General features: G+C 40.2%; 1 protein-coding gene across 1 annotated transcript in view; it reads left to right on the top strand.

The window, feature by feature from the left end:
- Nucleotides 1-20,876, top strand: part of LRSAM1 (leucine rich repeat and sterile alpha motif containing 1) — a 233,945-nt gene that overhangs the window by 69,314 nt on the left and 143,755 nt on the right. The window contains exons 7-8 of the mRNA XM_069241372.1: nucleotides 17,664-17,748; nucleotides 19,734-19,855. Coding sequence (XP_069097473.1) covers nucleotides 17,664-17,748; nucleotides 19,734-19,855 — 207 coding nt within the window. The remainder of the gene's footprint in view (nucleotides 1-17,663; nucleotides 17,749-19,733; nucleotides 19,856-20,876) is intronic.

Raw genomic sequence — 20,876 nt, 5'->3', positions numbered from 1 at the left:
AGAGAAGAAGATATGCAGTAAGCTCCTATGAAACGCTCTATCCCTATATATATCCCCTAAGTATAAGAAGCATAAGTAAAAATATGAAAAAATCAATAAAAAAGAATACACCGAGCGTGCAACTACACCTTAGTTCCTACTGCAATAAAGAACTACGCAGAGCTAAAGAAAAGCTCCACTGAAAATGCTACCAGAAGGTGGTGCACTGCAATAATACAGAGAAACCATATAACAAAAAGGCTAAGGCCAGTGTAACGATGTAGAGAACAGAAATTATTAGGAATTTATTCAGTCATAAAGCAATCCAAGAAAGTAAATCATTGATTGCCAAACACATAGGCAAAGTAAATAACAAAAACGAAGAAAATATTTTTATAATGTACAGTCAAGGGAGCCAAGAAAATAAAATAAAAAGTCCTTGAGGTTGTAGCGAGTTCATAGATAAGTAATACGTTCTTGATGAATGGCCAACGCGTTTCGGCCAACATGGGGCTTCTTCAGGGCTGAAAACATAATCCAGAAGAAACATGTATATTCCATGATATGGTGCAACATGAATACGTATGATAAACCAATAAAAACTACCAGTGAAAATGTAATTGTATAAAGAGTGTATCAATAAAAGATGGAAATTAGCCAACCTGTGCATGATAAGAAACAAATACATATAATAATATCTAATAATGTGTGTGTGACAAATTAGTAATTCATATCAAAAAGAAAGAAAAAAGTTTTCACAAGAGTGAAACAGCCAACAGTGAAAAGAACGAATATCAAGTAGCGCAACAAGAAATGAAGCGATATCATACCCAGAACAGTGTCCATTCAGTAGTAGTAATGCAATATGTATTGGTATATGAATCACCTAAGGGAAAGATTCCAATGGTAAAAAATTGTAAGTATAGTAAGTGACGGATATGGAAGTAGAGACCCTCATAATGATGAGGGAGAAGAAAAAGAAAGGGGAGAGGCTTACCGCAACAATGAATAACTGTGCGAGACACTCAGCAAAAAATCAAATGACCAAAACAAACAAGTCCAAAAAAGAAGAAAAAATTATGAATAGATGTTTGGCTCACAAATTAATATCTGAAAAATAAAAAGACCAAAGGGTCTAAATTAGAAACTGAAATGAGTAAAATGCAATAAACGCAAGCAAAGCAAGGAATGAGAGTGAAAAAGGTGAAAACAGAGCCATAAGCTCCTATGAAACGCTCTATCCCTATATATATCCCCTAAGTATAAGAAGCATAAGTAAAAATATGAAAAAATCAATAAAAAAGAATACACCGAGCGTGCAACTACACCTTAGTTCCTACTGCAATAAAGAACTACGCAGAGCTAAAGAAAAGCTCCACTGAAAATGCTACCAGAAGGTGGTGCACTGCAATAATACAGAGAAACCATATAACAAAAAGGCCAAGGCCAGTGTAACAATGTAGAGAACAGAAATTATTAGGAATTTATTCAGTCATAAAGCAATCCAAGAAAGTAAACCACCTTCTGGTGCCATCTAAAAAGATTTGTTGCTTATCTTCCCAAGTCATGTTGTACCCTACTAGATGTATAAAGTGAATTGGTGTATTGCCAAGTCATACAATGAGTATGAGTTCGAAATAGTTTATTGCATAGAAAAAAAAGTTTCTTTCAATAAGAATTAGAAGCAAACACTTGAAGAATACATAAAAGCAATAAAAGCAGACATACATTTTATAAATTGTAAAACTAATAAAATCATGTGACTTTAAGATTTTGGCTGTGACAGTAGGTGAGATCTAAAAATGTCACCAATTTGCCAACAAATCAATGCATATTAGCCTGAACAATGGTTTTAACAAATGCCTCTTTTAATTTTTTTCTTTCTAGATCTAGGTGGGAAGGGCATACACAAATAAGTGCTCAATTGAGTTGTCCTTATGTCTCAACAGCATATTGCGATTTAACGATTAACATTGAGGATTCCAAGCACCCTCAAATTGGAAAATTGGAATGTAAGATAAATAAAATCTTGGGTACCATCTCTTTCAAACAGGATAAAAAGAAGAAGTTAAATAATTTTTCTTAGGATTACAGTAGGATTCACAAGTATAGACAGCATGCTTATAAGTCCGTGAGCGTAGAAAATCATTTAGTTTACTAATAGTCCTCACATTGGTCTTTATTAGTTTTTTCCTTTTGGATTGGCGGGGTGGGGGTGTTTATCAAATCTGTAAATGATGGTAAATGTTTCTTCATGATTATTTTTTCGACCTTTGTGAGGCTGGGCTTCTTTAATGATCTTCTGCCGTGGTTATTTTCTTTGAATATCCGCCATTTAATGGAATTATCCTTGGCTGAGGATCAGTCACAGTTAAAGGAAGCACCTGCATGAAGGGTGGGTATCAAGGGAAGTGAAAACTCAAGACCTATTTTGCTAAGATGTGTGGTTGAGCATAGATTTAATATGACCAGATCCCCTTCATGTAAACTTTATTGAAGGCCAAAATCGCTTTATTATATAAAGACGACATGTAAGACGATATGAATTAACTTTTTTATTAAAAACGTTTAATGATTGGTCAGTGGCTCAACCTCCATAGCTATTAGAAAATCTTTTATATGGAGTTCAATACTTTCATTTCTTTGTTTCATATATGGTCTGTCGAACTAATTTGTCATTCACACTCTGGCTTAGATCAATCAATCAATCAGAGCATTTCTAGAGTGCACTACTCACCCGTGAGGATCTCAAGGCACTGATGGGAGGGGGGCTGCTACTGCTCGAACTGCCGTGCTCTGAGTTAATCCTATTTGCTTACAGGTTCAATACATCTATCTTTAATTTTCCATATTAGTTGTTTCTTCAACCTTTCAAACATCTTCATTTTTGTTTTGCTCAGGTTGATTTTCAGGTCATTGACTCAGTTTTATTCTTGAAGTTTTTGTAATTGAAATTGCAGACAAGATGGGGGAAATGACAATGTATTCAACACAAGTTAAATATGAGATTGACTTCTGGCTGAACTTGGGCGAAAGACCCTCTGCGTTGTCAAGGTGTAATGATAGGTCAGATATGTATAAAGAAAAGAGCATAGGCACGAAAATGGAGTCTTGCTTGAAGCCATTCAACGTTTTTATCTTTGGTGAAAGGGTACTATCAGTTAATTTTAGTTGGAACTTGTTTTTTTCATGTAAGGCCATCAAAAAATGCAGCAATGAGAGATTATTTCCCTACTTCTTTATTTTTTCACAGTGTATCACTCCACAACTGTATCAAATGCTGCCAGATAATCAGTATAGCATACAAACAGTAGGAGGTGCTTTATTAAGGATGAATTTATTAACAACTTCAATTTGACAATATTGTCTAACGCAGGGCAGCAAGGCCCAAACCAGTTTGATTAAAGGGTAATACATTTGAATCCATGGCCCGGTCAAAAATGTTCTTCAACAAAAAGCTTCCCTTTGGCATCTGAAAGGGCAATAGGACTGTTATTGTTTAGGAGCTTCACTGGCACTTTTTTATGTATCAAATGAATAATGGACCCTCTCCAGGAGGGAAGAACTTTTCCTGAGTATTGAAAATAGGTTTAGGAGCAATTGGCTCCACAGGTAAGGATGTAGTTTTAAATCATCCTCCACAATTTGGAGCTTTTGATCATTGCACAGATTTCATTTTTCGAAATCTCCAGGTCATAATTTGCTTAAATTGAAGTGGTAGGGATGCCACCTGTCTTGTTTGCATAAACATCCTTAATGTGAGTGTGCCTCTTTTCAACCGGTAATGGGAAAATCAGTTGCACTTCCGTAAGATCTGATGCTATGGCCAACTAAATTCCAAAACGTTTGTGTCCTTTAATTCTTATTTTATATACAATTGAAACCAATCATCTCCTTGACTTGTAATCCTTAATTCCTTTATTAGCTTTTTATGGGATCTTTTTCCCTTCTTTGCTCAGTTTATGCTGAATATAAGAGGGGATTTAAAAGTGCTCTTATCAGCCTCTGATGTGCGCTTTCCTCTACATTGAAGATGTTATCTTGTTCATTCTGATATAGTTGAGTTGTGTCATAGGAGTTGTAAGATAAAAACTAAGATTGAGAACTATTCCCAGTCCTTTTGCCAGTCAAAAGAATTATACATTTCCAAGTTGCTGAGGTCCTGTTGTGAGGTGAGGAACTCCTGGGATTCTTGCTGAGAGATTTTTTCATTAAAATTACTGTCCCACCAAATTGCTTTTCGGTTTATCTGAGTCAAGAAAGTATTCCCCAAGTGGCTGTAGATTGGCCAAAGATCACATTTTGATCTTAAGGCAATGTGTTGGGGATTATGTTTCCTCTTGTTCCTGAGCATGGCCTGGAAGCCTTCACACAAAGAGATATGTGAAAAAAGAAGGCATGAATAATCAATAATGCTGTTTGCAATCAAATCTCTTATTTCATAATGACTGGATTGAGGACCGGCTTTAATTTTGTCCCATTTACAAAGGAAGTATCATCTTCCTGTGAGTTTTATGGTATCCTCCTTTATTTGGGAGCTAAATTAATTATCTGTGGAGTAATGTGGTGTCCTTCCTCAGACACTCATCCCTGCATTGGTTCACTTCGCTGAAAAATGTAGTGTCTTGATAAGGGATAGATAGAATGTCTCTTCTGAGTGATATTTTTTTCTCAGATAAGTGAGGATCAGAGTGGTTCTGTTTCTCAGACCATGAGTTGTCTTCCTACATGTGCTGTCTCAAGTGACTGTATTGCTTAAACAAGGGCCATGCAGCAACTTTGGGTGATTTTTCAACATATTATTGGTATTTCAAGTATCGATAAATAATTATTATATAATAATATATATGTTAAACTTAGCCTTTACCTCAAGTAAACAGTAACATTAAATAATGAGAAATATAAAACCTCTCTCACCCCTCCCCTAATAGTGTGTCCCTTGCCAACATTATATGTATATCACCAGATTGCAGGAAGTGCCTATCACCACCATCCGTCCTTTGCAGCGTGCCTGTCCGTGCCCCTGTCTATTCGAACATCTGGAGTGATGTGAATCTTGATGGATAGTAATGGTCCAATGATATATCACCCAGGCAACAGGGAGCCCCACAGTTTGCTAAACAGGCCTCAAGCAATCTGATAGGTTCTCCATTCCTGGGCCTGTCACACGTTATTGATCCATAGCACTTTGTTCGAAATTGCTTTTCCCTGTGAGTCACAGTCAGCCGTTTAGTAATCCCAGCACATCAGACAGTATCATTTTGTGAGCCTTAGTCACTTGTCCCATATTCTCACGTGTAAGTCCCAGTAACACCAGACCCAGGCCTGCCGGGATCAGGTATTACAGTACTACTCAGGACCTATGTGGCACCAGGAGTTATTACAATTACAAAAATCACCTGCCTGCCTTCTGGGACTCAAAGTGGATGTTTGTATTTCCCCCAGCACCAAGGTGATAGGTCATTTAACAGACTTGCCTTAGATTGCCAACACTACCACTAGCCTGGGAGATCAAGCCAGAGTCGCATTTTCTAATGGTGTTGGGCAGAAGTATGACTGTTATTTCAAAAAATGTTACACTGGCAATTAGAGCACTTTTAGTATACATTGAAATTACATGCTTCAATAAAATGTGGTAAAGCCCAAATACAACAACGTAGATTTTTTTTTTTTTTAGCAGCAATCAGTGCGCCATATACCGTACATTTTCACTTACCATGATATCATTTGTATAATCAGCAAAGAAAGTAGATTGTATTTTTATTGGAAAACGAAATAATAAAATGAAGTGAAGTGAAAAATCAAATACATTGTCAACAGGATGTAAGCAAGGAATACTATACCAAACATTTAATTTCATAGATTATCAGTATGTAGACCCGCTTGCTGATAAACCTTCAAATGTGCAAGTCTTCCAAAATACAACTTCTTTCATAGCATATTCCAATAAAGTATCCATCCACTGCTTTTAGCTCTGCAATTAGACATTTAACAGTAACAGCCTAATTAAATACACTTAAACTCACATGGCCTAAGTTGGCACAAAAGGTCACCTTCATACACAAGAATTACTGTTAGCATATCTCTGTCATTAGTAAATGAAACTGCATTTTTGATTGGTTTGGGGTATTGTGAGTATGTATATAAAGTAATACATGTTTTTAAGGCAAAAGCTCTATGATTAACTTTGCTTTTTAGTACTCAGGACCCAGGTTTCGTTTATGCTGAGTTAGGTATAAGATTGCCACAATTTTAATTATACCAGCAACACTAGCGGAAAAAGAATTATTTTTTACTATAAAGCAGTGTATAATAAATTTATATGACGATGATTGTTCAGCATTTTGCAACCTTTAAAATGACAATACACTCGGCCAGAACATGAACAATTTCCTCTGATGTGGATTAAATGCAGCATCATGCCATAGCAGTCGCAGATAAGCTGGAGTCACATGTAATTTTCTAGTCCCCAAAAACTGAGCAATGACGTCTGCTCTTGTGGTAGTCCATTTTGTTCCCAAAAGAGAAACTTATTTTATTGTTACAGCTAAAACCTCAGCATAATATTTGAATACTTACCCAGACTTGTGAACGCTTTAATCAAGGATATAGATTTACAATATTACCTGTTTGATAACAATTGAAGAATGTAAGGGCTAGCAGGGAGGAGCTTGAAGTTGCTCCATTGAGGGTCTTAAGCAATCTGTTTATATTCATATCATGTGCTATTGTTAAGGTCTGTAGCATCCCCCTTGGAGATGCCTGCCACATGCACAACCTATGCTTATTTTGTCATTGATAAAAAGAAATATGGCCATGCTGGTACTTAAAAGCCCTGTCTTATTTTCAAACACCACACTTACCTCCATTTTATGGAGGTGAGTTTAAGACAATTTACTTTATCTGCCCTTGATGGTCTGCAGAAATGGATGTGACAGTACTGACGATGTACTAGGATTGTTGAATTTCAATCATATGCAAATCTTTGTTTTATTGTCATACGAACGAAACAGAAGTCCCACAACGAGCTTGATTCACAAACCTGTTTGTGTGTGCAACTGTGTAGCAGATGATTAGAGCAGGAAAGCAAACTAGCTGGTACTGGCTTAGTTTTTGTGCCCAAAACCCATGAATGTAAACAAACTAATACAATGGCTAACCAGAAGTGTCTGATTACAGAGTCATCATGGGAAAAATCCAAATGCCTAGCATGCAAAATGCTGATTCTCATAGTTTTAATGATTAGAGAATCGTGATTTTATTAAAGATAAGGAGGCTAGCATGCATAAACCCTTTTATTCACCACTTCCAAGCTGCACCCTTCAAAGCTTTATAATAGAACCAAGTACGACAACATAAACAAAACAGAACATTCAGTCCATAAAACTCCCCAACACTCCAACATTCTGTTCTTGTGCAATTTCTTTCAATATGAAACTTTAATTATCTAAAGAAAACATAATTCATATAACTATTATATCATTTCCTTTAATGTGTCTACTGAAATCCTAAGTACAAAATCATCACTGTAATAATTTGAACAATGTATATACATTTTATTAAATTGCATATCATCTCTACTTTCTTCCCCCCAAGAGAAGGAGGGAGGGATAATGCTAGCCCCCTTGTCTTTAATAAAATCATGATTTGCTGAAAACTGAGAATCTGCATTTTATGGCAAGACAGGAGGCTAACATCATGCATGTTCAAAGCTTCTTAATATAGAACTAGATACATGCTCTCATGGTTTAAAATATCCCTGAATTAGACCAATCTGTGGCTTTCAATATCTCTTCCAATCTTCCCCCTGTACAAAACACTTGTGAAGACATCACTTCCCTTATAGATTGTGCTTTAAACCTCTCCACATCCACTCCGGCTTCTTTCATAACATTCTTCACCCAACATGCAATATATGCCACTGAACCTGCTTTAAAAGGCTTCACATAAGAAATCAACAGCTGAGTTACACCATCAGCTATAAACTCTTCCATCCTCCTCTCATATTCCTTGATATAACACAAAATGTTGGCCTTTCCTCAAAGTATGGATAAAACACAGACTGTGACATGATTTTAGTCCTTATCCATACCTCAAACAAAACTCCTTCAGGTTGGAATAATCTACTTCTCAAATCAAATGCCTGAACATCTGATATCCTTCTAAAAGATATCAAACACAATAAAGTTGCCAACTTCCATGACAACTCCCTCAGACCTAAATACCTATTCATTGGCCAACTTAAAAGAAAAAAAAAGTCAAAACCGAATTCACATCCCATAATTAATCATATCTTGACTTGGTAGGTCTTTTGAAACCAGTACCTTTCATCACTCCACACACCAACGGACTCTTACCAACAGACAAACCCTCCAAAAGAGAATAGCTTGCCGCTTTAGCCGATCTATTGCAATTCAGAGTGCTGTACGCTAAACCCTGATCATACAAATCTGAAAAGAAATTAGCCACCTCATCCTCATCTGCTTCCTCTAGATCCAAACTTCATTCCACCCACCATCGTGCTCAAACATGTCATGTTCCTGGGTACCTCTTCTTCATCATTCCTGATGCCCACGACTCATCGAGGAGCTCTGAAGTCTTCCCCGAAAGTCCTCTAAATCTTTCTGTACTCCTGATAGCTTCCAAGCTAGAAGGTTGAGCATACCTTCTTCCACAAGAGGATGTTCTTCTCAGTCTACACCTTTCAACATTTCCTTGAAACACGTTATTAGTAATGGAATTCTACTTCCATCTCTAAAATTGGCGGGAGCCAAATCTGAGTGTTCCAGAAAGGTGCCACTAAAACCACTTGACAGTTCTGTCTCCTCACCTGAAATAACATCCTCTGAAACATGGTAAAAGGTGGGAACGCATACCCCTTCAAATCTTCCCAGTTCTGAGTAAAGACTTCCACTGCTAATTCATCTGGATGCCAACTAAAATAATCCTTCTTCTGGAATGTTAATCGAGATGCAAAGAGGTCTCCTTCTATTGGACCGAGACAATACTCTATCTCCCTGAAAATCTCTTTGATCAACATCTGTTCTCTGTAATACTTGATAAAACGGGAATTCCAATCTGCTATTACATTTTCCTTCCCTAGTAAATACAGTGCTGTCAAATTTATCTCCTGTTCCTGACAAAATTCCCACATTTCTTTTGCTATCTCTGTTAATTTCTTGGACCTGCTTCCTCCAAGTTTGTTTATATAAGACACTGCACTTACGTTGTCCATCCTCAGAAGGCCTGAACGACCCTGCAGCGACTCCCTGAAGCTGCGCAGTGCAAGGAAACCTGCTTTCATCTCCAAAGAATTTATATGCTCTTGTTACTCTGAAATGTTCCTTTTCCCTCCAGTCTCCTGACACATTGCACCCCATCCGAATGTGTTGCATCCAAATTGAAAACATTATCTGAAACTATTATAAACACTGCACAACCATTCCATGCTTCCACATTGTCCAACCACCAGGTTAACTCCTCCTTCGCTTCTTCCGACACTCTCACTTTGTCTGCGTACCATAAGTTCTTTGACAAACCTGAACTCTTCTACCTCTGGCGAGCTCTTTAATGCAAAGCACCTGGGAAAACAGCCTGAATTGAAGACAAAAGACCTACTGCTCAAACTACATCCCTCAGTGATACTTCCTGGTTCATACGTAACTGACCCACTTCTCTCTTTATCAACTTTACCTTTCTCTCCGGCAACCTTAGCTTCACCATTACTGTGTCTATAATGAATCTCAAAAACTCCAATTGCTGAGCCGGGATCAAAATTCATTTTTCCATATTCACTACTAGTCCCAATTTCTCTAATAACTGTCTACCATATTAAAATATTTCTCCTAGACCTCTGTATCCTGGTTCGTGACAAGGATGTCCTACAGATAAATCACCATCCTTACCTCTTGTTCTCTCAGCAGACCCACAACAGGATTTAAAACCTTTGTAAAACACCACGTTGCTAATGAAAGCGCAAAGGGTGGGCATTTAAATTAGTAAGGTTTCTCATTCCACCTAACTGTAAAACTCTCAGATTCTCGTTCTCCATGGGGATAGTGAAATAAGCATTTTTTAAATCACCAACCAATCCTTCTCCTGTAAAATACCACTCAACATATGTTTGCCCTTCATCTTGAGTGATGGTAAGTCACGTACTGATTCACCTGACAAAGATTTATTACTGGCCTTCAACCTTTGTTTTTTTTCTTTACTAAAAATAAGGTTGTCACAAAACCTCTTTCTTCTTTTTGTCTTGTCCTATTGCATCCTTCCTTAACATCTGTAATATCTCTTCTCTTACCACCTCCTTCTGTTCTTCTCTGAACTGAAGTTCCCTTGGTTCCTTAACCTGTATAGTGATACTCTCAGACTCTATTTTGAAACCACTTACTGTTGTTAGGACCCATCGGTCTTGTGTTATCTCCTCCCATTCTTTTAGGAAAAATCTCAACCTTCCTCCCAACTGTAACTGGGAAGAACCAGAAGTTATCTCCATACTCACCGGTTGAGGAAGACTGAAGTCCTCTTCCTCTTGTAAATCCTACTCTCTTGCTTCTTCCCCTCTGGGGGTAGAAACTTGATGTACCTTGAGTAATTCATTCTTCCATAACCCATTTGGGTCTTATAATATTAGTGGCCAGAAGGTTGACATTCCCTTCCAGCCCTCTGATATAAATTATTTGCCCTGAAAAACGTTGGCATGGAAGTTTGTGCTTGTCCAAAGCTGCGAACGTAGCCACAAACGTTCCTAAAGTTTTGACCATACGTTCTCTGAAGAGATGTCCCTCAGTATCTTCGTCATTTTCCTTACTAGGCAGATCCCCCAATTTTGGGCTGGTCCTAAATAATACTGCCTTGTTTCTCTCTGCTACAATACTAGCATGAGCGATCCCAAGAAAACAGATTGCCCATTGACTCCAACCTCTGAGTAACTCTAGATCAATCTCACCTCCATTTATGCATCGTCTACTAAATGAAAAATATGTGTTAGAGGCTCCAGAACATCCAATAATTTGTCTTTGCTTTATTTCAGCAAATGTTCTAGACCCTTTGTTGGATCCCTTCCAAGTTTAAACAGGTATGTAATAAGTTTCAAGTCTAAATTTGGTGTCATAGGGACTTTATCTCCAATTACTGGCCTTGAACACTCAGCCCTCATTATATTCCTTTCCTCCTCCTGAGGCTTTCTAATTTTGTTCTTCACATAGACCGCTGGATGCTCCCATAGGCCACCAGTCAGAGCTCCTTGGGTGTCATATCTCTTTAGGGTCAAACATTCTCTGTCCTAGAGGGTTTTTCATACATTTCTTAATCTTTTGCGAGGAAGTCTCCCTTTCTCCAAACTCTATTCCAGAGTGTGTGTGTGTGTGTGTGTGTGTGTGTGTGTGTCTATATATATATATATATATATATATATATATATATATATATATATATATATATATATATATATATATATATATATATAGACACACACACCCCATCATCATAATCTTGGGGTCCCTTATTAGCAGAACCTTCCTCTTCAGAAAAAGTACAATATTCTTCATCATCATCCATTCCCTTTTTTTTTTATTCTTCAATAAATTACAGACTGTCTCCTTTACACTCTCCTTTGATTCCTGCTTATGATATCGCTCATTCTTTCCTCCGGCATATCTTATCCATACTGCTCCTCTGACATAATGTCAGGGTATCATTTATTTATAATATATATGTTCACTTTGACAAAAAATATATCCTTACTTTCAAACAATATACTTATCTGAATAGGAAACGTGGCTATAGCACCTCCAGAGCACTGTCTGAAACGATCCTGATCAATGTTCTGTTCAGCCTTCAAGAAGATCCAAATAATGAAGTAGATAAGCTAAAGAAGAATCTTCTCTTTTACTTCCTGGTTCCTGTTCTTTATTTGTTTAATCTTAATCAATGCCAAAGTAACCCATCTCCCAAACTGGAAACGCTCTGCGGCTTATTTCGTCTCCGAGTGCAGGAGACATGCTACGGCCGTATTTATGTATGCTGGCCCCGCTAGGCAGGAGAGGCGCCGTGGCAGGTAGGAGAGTTGTATTTATTTATACCGGCCGCACTAGGCAAGAGATACGCTATGGCAGGTAGGAGATGCTGCAGCTTATTTTGTTATATACCTGCCGCCTAATTCCTGAAAAACCAGTATTCGAGGTCACATGCTCGTCGGAACTGATTAGCGAGCAGGCCACGCAACCTCACATACTTTGCAGGCGGCAATGGCAACACTTCACTGCTCACGCGCTGCGGCTGATAGTCCTACACAAGGACTGAAGCCTCGAGCTAAATCGCGGGGCATTGATCCCGACTGTAGCGTCGCGCTGGTCGGCTAGTGCGCGGCCTATTCAAATGAAACACACTGAGTCGCGTGTGTTTTAACTTTGCTTTATTCTTCCTCATACTCCGTCACGTCACTGACTTTCCCGCTCTTCCCATACCCCTTTTATGCTCTTCCCCCTCCCGCCAATGGTGCAAACCACCTTGCACCTATTTCGGAGGGGTCGGGCTCTAAACCCCCCTCTCCTGCTTCCTCCTCCTGGTGTTGACCACTTCCGCCGTCAACACTACATCCCTCCCCAACAGGGGAAAGGTGTAGATTAAAACGTCAAACAAAACTGAACTGGGTAGCTGGGATAGCTCAACGTCCACCGATCAGCATGCAGGACGGATCAGTCGCATGCGAAGTCTGCATACCGTCGTGAAGGCCCAGGGTTGTGCCGTAGTGAGTATCTCTCTGCTCCCGACCGCCCTGATGTTCGTGCTCCTTCTCTGTTCGGTCCAGACGTTTCTGATTCTGCCGCCTGTGCTTCCCTTTGTTCCGATGTTGGTCGGTCTCTTGATTGCCCCTGGCTGTGTCCTGGCTCATCTTGTGTGAGACTCCAGTCATTTGGCTCTGTGTCTGATTCGGCTCTTGTCTCTGCGTAGCTCATGCCCTCTCCGCTGGATGTTTGTGGGATTAGCCTCTTGAAGAAACCCACATTCCTGGTTACTTTTTCTTGGCCTCTCTGGGCCGTCACCATTGTGCCTTTTACTGTGATCACCGTCCACGGTTTGACTTCGAAAGGTAGTCGGAATTTGCTACCCGGGTGGCGGTCTTTCACTAACACCGTGTCTCCTACTTGCATCCTTGTATGCTTGGCCCCTCTTTTCCGGGATGCATTCCTATTTGCGGCACTCCTCCTGGTTGCTGATTTACTGGGTGGCGGTGTGTTTACTGCCCAGGACGGGTGGTGCGGGATGGCGTCTACTACTGTTCTGCCGAAACAGAGCCGGCTGGGCGTGACTCCTGTGGTGGCATGTGGTGTTACTCTGTACTCCCTTAGGAACACGTAGATCGCTCTTTCAATGTCTCTAGCTTCCGCCACTGCTATGCGGATTACCTTATTGAGGGTTCTCACGAACCTCTCCACCTCGCCGTTTGCTTGTGGCCACCGCGGGGCGATGCGTCTGTGTTTTGTGTTTGTGGACTCTAGGAACTGTTCCCACTCGCTGCTGTTGAACGGGGGTCCGTTGTCTGTGCGGATTTTGCCGAAGAACCCGTGAGTGGCCATGAGCTTCTCTACTTTGGGAATGACTGCTTGTGCTGACGTTGACTTTAACACTTCAACCTCTGGATACCGTGAGAAATCGTCTATCATAATGAGCATGTGTGACCCGTCTGGCAGGTGGCCAAAATCGGCGCTCACTCGTTCCCATGGTGCCGTCGGGTCTTGTTCCGTTATGACGGGTGCGGGGGGGTCGGGGTTGCCACTGGCTTGGCAGGCCATGCACCTCTGGACTGTGTCTTCCACTAGTCTGTCCAGGCCTGGGAACCAGACTTTGTTCCTGATGCGGCTTTTGGATTTGACAACCCCTTGGTGTGCTTCGTGTGCCAAAGACACTACTCTGTCGGTGAGGCTAGTTGGAATAACTAGGCGGAATCCTCTGAGTAGACAGCCTTCCTTGCTTACAGACAGTTCTTGGCGCACGTTGAATAGTGCATGCAGGCAAGCTTGGGCCTGCTGCGTGCGGAATGAGTCCGGCCTTTGGAGGGGTCTCCATTCTCCAGTACGGGTTGCCGCTATTGCTAGCTGCAGGCACTCATCCCGTTTGGTTGCCTCCACTACCTCTTTGAGTGGTATGGGTGCTGGCCGTGCTCTTTCTACTACCAGTCTCACATATTCTTCTGTGTCTTTGGCTTCCTCGATTTCCTTTGAAGTGGCTGGGCGTGCGTGCCTGGAGAGGAAATCCGCTGGGTTCTTTGTGCCGGGCTGATATGTGAGTGTGAAGTCGTATTCTTGTAATTGCAGGATCCACTTTTCAATTCTAGGGGGTGGCTTGGATGATGACCCTTTGAACAGCGGAAGTAGAGGTTTGTGGTCTGTCACTACTGAGAATGAATTTCCATAAAGGTACAGGTGGAAGTGTCGGCAACCCCAGTGGATGGCGATGGCTTCTCTTTCGATTTGGGAATATCTTTGCTCCGTGGGTGTGAGTGTGCGGCTTGCAAAGGCGATAGGGGCCCACCCACCACAATCTTGCTTCTGACCCAGTACAGCCCCTAGCCCCGTGGGGCTTGCGTCTACTACAAGCTGTGATTGTCGTCGAGGGTCGAAGAATGCTAGGGTGGTGTCTGCTGAGAGTGCATCTTTGGTGGCCTGGAATGCGGTCTCTTGCTCGTTCTCCCATACCCACGGTTGGGCGGACTGTGTGAGCTTCCTTAGGGGCCCCGTGATGTCGGACAAATTCTTCATGAACCTCCCGCAATACGTGACCATTCCCAAGAAGCTTCTTATTCCTGTGACTGTTGTTGGTGCTGGGGCGTCCTGGATGTCTTTGACCTTCTGCGGATCGGGCCCGACTCCTTGTTTTGAGAATCGATATCCGAAAAAAGAGATTTCTTCCTTGAGGAATTCACATTTGTCTCTGTGGAGCGTCAAACCTTTTGTTTGAAGTCTTGCGAAGACAGCTCGCAGTCGTTTCATGTGTTCTCCGATAGTCGGGGCGTGAACTAAAATGTCGTCGCTGACGTTCAGTACTCCTGGGAGGTCATGTAGGACGTCTTTGATCACCTGCTGGAATATTTCTGCGGCACTGTAGATACCAAAATTCAGTCTTTTGTAGCGCCATAGGCCGTTGTGTGTGGAGAAGGTGGTGATGGGCCTCGATTCGGGGTGTAGCATGATCTGGTGGTATCCTGATCGGAGATCCATCTTCGAGAACCAACAAGACCCTGTCAATTCGCTCAGGATATCGTCGATTGTGGGTGTAAGGTGGCGCTCTCTCTTTATTGCAAGGTTTGGTATTCGCATGTCCACGCAAATTCTGACCGCGTCGGGTTGTTTAGGCTTCTTTGTCACTACGATCGGGGATACCCACGGTGTGGGCCCAGTGACCCTTTCGATGATCCCTGCTTGCTCCAGCATGTGGAGCTCCTGTTCCACTTTGGGGCGGAGGTGGAAAGCGACTCGGCGGTGTCTGAGCGCTGTAGGTGTGACCGACTCATCTATGTGTAGCCGTAGGGGGGGCCCTCTGAGGCATCCGATACCGTCAAAAAGAGTCTTGAACTCTTGTGTGAGCTGGAGTAACGCATGTGCGTGTATGCTGAAAGCAAAATGGACCAGTTCGAGGTCCTGGGCAGTCTGGCAGCCTAGTAGAAAACCTGTTCCGTCCTTGGATACATATATTTTTGTGGGTTTTGTGGTGTCGTCATGGCTGACCTCGGTGGTGAAAATCCCTGCTATTTGTAAAGGTTGGCTGTGCCCGAAAGCGAACACTTGGACGTTTGTGGGTGTTAGTGGTGGCAATGGTTTAGGTAGGGCGTCGTACACATCTGTGGCCATTAAGTTTATTGATGCCCCGGTGTCTACCAACGCTGACACTTGTGTGCCTTGGATTTTTACTTTGCAAGTGGGGAGTCGCCGGCCTTTTATGGTGTGTATAATGTGCACCACGTGAGATTCGTTGTCGGTGTCGCTCTCTGAATCGGGGTCCCAGGTGGTGTTCACCATTTTGACCGTGGTCTTGGGGGCTACAGTCGACTGTTTTGGAGTTGACCTGCACACTTTGGCGAAGTGGTTCATCTTTCCGCAAGCACTGCACATTTTCCCCCACGCTGGACAAGTTGTTTGGTGTGGTGCTGGTCCTCCGCACCATTTGCACTTTCTGCTTGTGGGTTTTCCTTTGTAGGTGTCTTTGCGTCGCGTGGACACCTTTGTTACTGCGTTTGCAGTTTCGGCCTTCGGTTGGGCTGTCGATGGTTGTTCCATATGTGCTGCGCGGGCCCGCGCAAGCTCTTGTGACCGCCCTAACGTTAGTATGTCCTTCATAGTCATATTTGGCTGTTGTAGTATGCGTTCTCGGAGTTTTGATGACGAGCACCCCTGGATGAACTGTGCTCTGACCTCGTCGTCTTCATCGGGTAGTGTGCAGGTGCTCGCTAGTTCTTTGAGTCTGGTGTAGAACACATCAACTGACTCATCGGTTATTTGTCGAGCCTGGCGCAGGAGGAATCTTTCATAGTCCCCGATGTTGTTACAATTTAAATTTGCTTTTAAAAAAAAAGAAAATATTTCCTAAAGTTGCTACCTGTTACTCAACTTATATATGTGTCTATATATATATATATATATATATATATATATATATATATATATATATATATATATATATATATATATATATATATCCAAGAAAGAAGTGACTCAAACAGATGATCTCATTAAAGAACAAAAATATATTTCTACTACAACGTTATATTTTTGTTCTTTAATGAGATCATCTGTTTGAGTCACTTCTTTCTTGGATATTACATTTTCTTGTGGCTCTTTGTATCCTTTGGGATCCAGATTTTTGCCCTGGCTGGCTGTTGTTTTCTTGTGATCCTGCATCTTCCAGTATATATATATATATATATATATATATATATATATATATATATATATATATATATATACACACATATATATATAAAAAAAAATTGCGCCTTCACATAAGAACAACATCCTTTTATTTATAAAAGCTTACGCTTACCTTAAAATATCTAAGCATATTGCAGATTCATAAATTGGGTTCTGACATTACATCTTTATTAAAATTAGATCAAACATACTATTAATAAAACCAAACACTATATACTTAAAAATACCAATATAATAATCTCTCTACAGAACGAATGTAAGGTGTATTTATCTGCTCAGAAGCCGCAGACTAAAGAGGAGGATGGTTGGACTGTTGGGGAGTTTTATGGACTGAAAGTTCTAGTTTGTATATGTTATCATCCTCAGTTCTATTATTAAGCCTAAAAGGTTGCTGCTTGGAAGTGGTGAACAAAAGGGTTTATGCATAATGCTAGCCTCCTGTGTTGCCATAAAATCTCATTACTGCTATTATCATCTGTGAACATGCGCTATGCATAGAACTGATTCATCGAGCCAGGCCCGGATGGCCTATCTGTTTCTTTATCCTGGCTAACAAAACACACCCAAATACACCTTATTTAACAAATATAAGGAACCTTACCCAAAAGTCTTTTCTTGACGAATAATGACCTTGAAAAAGTAGGCCTTTTATACAGTCATATTGTGAAATGCTTGTATGTGAACTTGAGGCCTAATCTTTTTACAACGCTGCCATTTATTGCGCTTTTTGACCCAGCATTGTTTCTCTCATAGGTATTAAACTTGGAAAGAAACCAGCTGTCTTTCCTCCCTGACTCTATAGGCGAACTTGTGCAGCTTCAGACTCTCAATGTAAAAGGTATGAACACTTTCAGAAGTTCAGAGGGTTACCTTCTCAGGTTTCGAGGCAGGCCATAGTATGTACACGGTGTTAGGGCAGAACTTTATTGATGTCAAATTGTATGTTACCGGGGATGAGAAATTAGAACATTACCAAGGGACTGCATATAAAAATTTATCAATTTCTAATTTCTTCAAAAAAGAATTTTAAGAAACTGATTGGTTAGCAAGAGCACTAGATGCCAATGCTTTTACGATTAGTGATTCTATGACATAAAGTCACAAGCTTATATACATTCATTTATTGTAAGCATTTCTCAAGAATATATTGCTTAATTCATCATATAGTGCATTTAACAATAGGTCTTATGCACATTACCACAAGTGATATATTCTGAATGTTTTTATCTATTTTTCCATTCTGCCAACATTAATTAAAACCATTTCATACGTTATGACAGAGTTGGAGGAAAGTAACCGACTTCTGTTTGATTTCACACTTAGTTGATCCTTTCATATTACTTGCATGCCCTAGGCTTATGTATGTATCCTGTTTCAAATAATATTCCTTATCTTCCATTAGACAACAAATATATCCATTTTAAGCCTAGGATAATATTGAATTACCAGAAAAGCTACTTGGAGCAGTATAGTTTACTATTTTCTACCTTAAAGGTGATAGAATCATAGTGTGAAATATAGTATTTGTATAAAGTTACATCAGTTTTCAAACTCATTTCTGTTACTGAACTATGTTATATCTTTCATATCTGTAAGGTAGCTGTATATTTTACATTCAGGAAATTACATGCCTCATTACTAGTGGAACGTCTGTCTCCAGACAGTTAAACCATCATCCAATTATTTGCTGTAACTCATAACTGGATATTCATCTAATCTCACGTGCTGTTCCCTCAAATGTAACTGACATTTTATATTTTTTTAATCTAAAAGTTGATATCGAGTACAAAAGTGTTGCTTGCTTAATCTCATATTTTAAATCACATCTACATATTGAGCTCAGGCTTCCAATACCATTATTAATTTGTACACCTTAACCTTCCAGCATTATACATTTATTTCGGTATTTCTTTTGCCAGTGTCACTAACAAATCACTAAAGACTACATGTTGAAAATTCGAACTCTTCTGCTTTTTATGTCTCTGTTTGGGTTGCTAGTTTGTGTAATAGAAACCAACATATGCAGTATGATTCACTACATTAACTAGCTAAAACACTTTGAAAAAGTTAACTGAATTTGTGACTCGTGTTGTAGCTATAATTTATTGCAGATTGAAATTCAGCTCTCAGAGGGTAAAACAGTCTGACACAATCATCAGTACTCCTAGAAATAATGGAGTTAAGTGTATCCTGTTCCACCCAAAGGATTGCACGCTAACTCTGCTGTGGACAGAAAGATCCCAATCTCTTCCCCACCACTTGATGGGCTGATCAGTATTTTCCTTCCACATTTTAGCAGATTTCTTGACACCAGACTCTACTACTCCCGTAGTGTGTGATACACATCCTCTCATGTAGTGGCACAGAATGCATCATCTCCACCTCTGTGACTTAAAGTGGCAGTGAGAGATGGATAAATATGATTTTGGTGTGCAAGAAACAATCGAAAAGTAAGTTGGGAGTAGCAAAAAAAAATATAAAAGTCGATTTCCAGATGGAGGTGTGGAAAGTGGTCGATGGAGTTTTATTGTTCATAGCTTGATAACTGGACTCTTCAGAATAGCACACGTACTTGAAGCATGCTTTCATCAAACACACCTGTATGAATACCCTTAGATCATAAAGTTGGAATGGTAGCTTCTGATGTATTTGCATATTTTGTAATTCTTTAATTAGATTTCTTTCTGTAGCTCTATGCTGCTTTTAGGTGCCTAGCCCCACCAACATATTAATATTATGTATTTTCTTCATATTGTAATCTTAAATTCCTCCCAGTTTTTAACAAGTAAATGAGTTTGAGTAACTAGCACTGTTTCTCTCTAGGTAACAAATTAAAAGCATTACCCAGCAAAGTTGACGGACTTCGAAGTTTACGCACACTCAGTATCGGTGAGAATAGGCTACGTGAATTACCACAGACCTTGGCCTATGTTCGGACTCTGGAGGTACAAGATGACCAATATGTGCTCTCTTTTGCCTTGTAATGTCATAATATATATAATACTGAGCAGGCACTATCCATTACCCATATCAATTATCTTTGCGTAATCAGCACACACACACAATATAAGATAATTACTTTCTGTTTAGTGTTTCACAACTAGGTCTATTCACAGGTGTTACAATCAATTTTAACATTTATCTCAGGGGATCAAGGGAGAAGAGATTTAAAACATAATCAAGCATGGGTAATAGTGTGTCCTATCTTTTATTTAAAAGAAGGTTACAATTGTTTAAATCATATGTAGTATTTGGAGTGTTCAATGCACAATAGTAATAAAGTGCTATTGTCGCCAAACAAGAGAGGGAGCTGGACGTTTTTATTGTATCGTATAACCTGGGTGTCAAACAATTTGTAAGAAGAGTAAAATGACATAGTGAACTACATATGTAGAGATATGATTACATGCCTTTGTATAGGTCATGCACAGGGATACAGAATTTCTGTTGCTCAGCATCCGAAACATAGGGGATTCCCTCTAGGGGCAAGAGGTTTTGATTTATTTTTTTGTCCGGGAGACAAGTAGGCCTTAAATTAAAATGTACATTTATTGAGCTGCAGCACCCTCGTTCTATGGTTTGTCATGGAAGAGCACTTATCAGTAAGATAGCACAGCCTGTGATTGCACCTGCCGCATAAATCTCGAGCTATACTTTTTTTAAGTGCAGGTATAAGCACCTGGCACTCTCCGTGATTTACCCTACAACATGCAGAACTCAGCATCTACAGGAACGGAGAAAACTGTGCATTTGAGCACGAAAACTAGCTCAGTGGTTTCACACACCTACTGCCAATAAAAGTGTGTGTGGCTCACTCACACTGTTGCATGGTGCTTCAACATAACCAATGTCTACTTTCTTTGTCTTTGATCAGAAATAGGACATTTATCAATCAATCAGGAATTTGGAAAGCGCACGACTCACCCGTGAGGGTCTCAAGGCGCTGAAGAGGGGGGCAAAAGGGGG

This window comes from Pleurodeles waltl, chromosome 6, assembly GCF_031143425.1.
Source record: "Pleurodeles waltl isolate 20211129_DDA chromosome 6, aPleWal1.hap1.20221129, whole genome shotgun sequence".
Classification (NCBI taxonomy): Eukaryota; Metazoa; Chordata; class Amphibia; order Caudata; family Salamandridae; genus Pleurodeles; species Pleurodeles waltl.
Note: the sequence above shows the minus strand (reverse complement) of the source record. Positions and strands in the feature narration are given on the sequence as shown.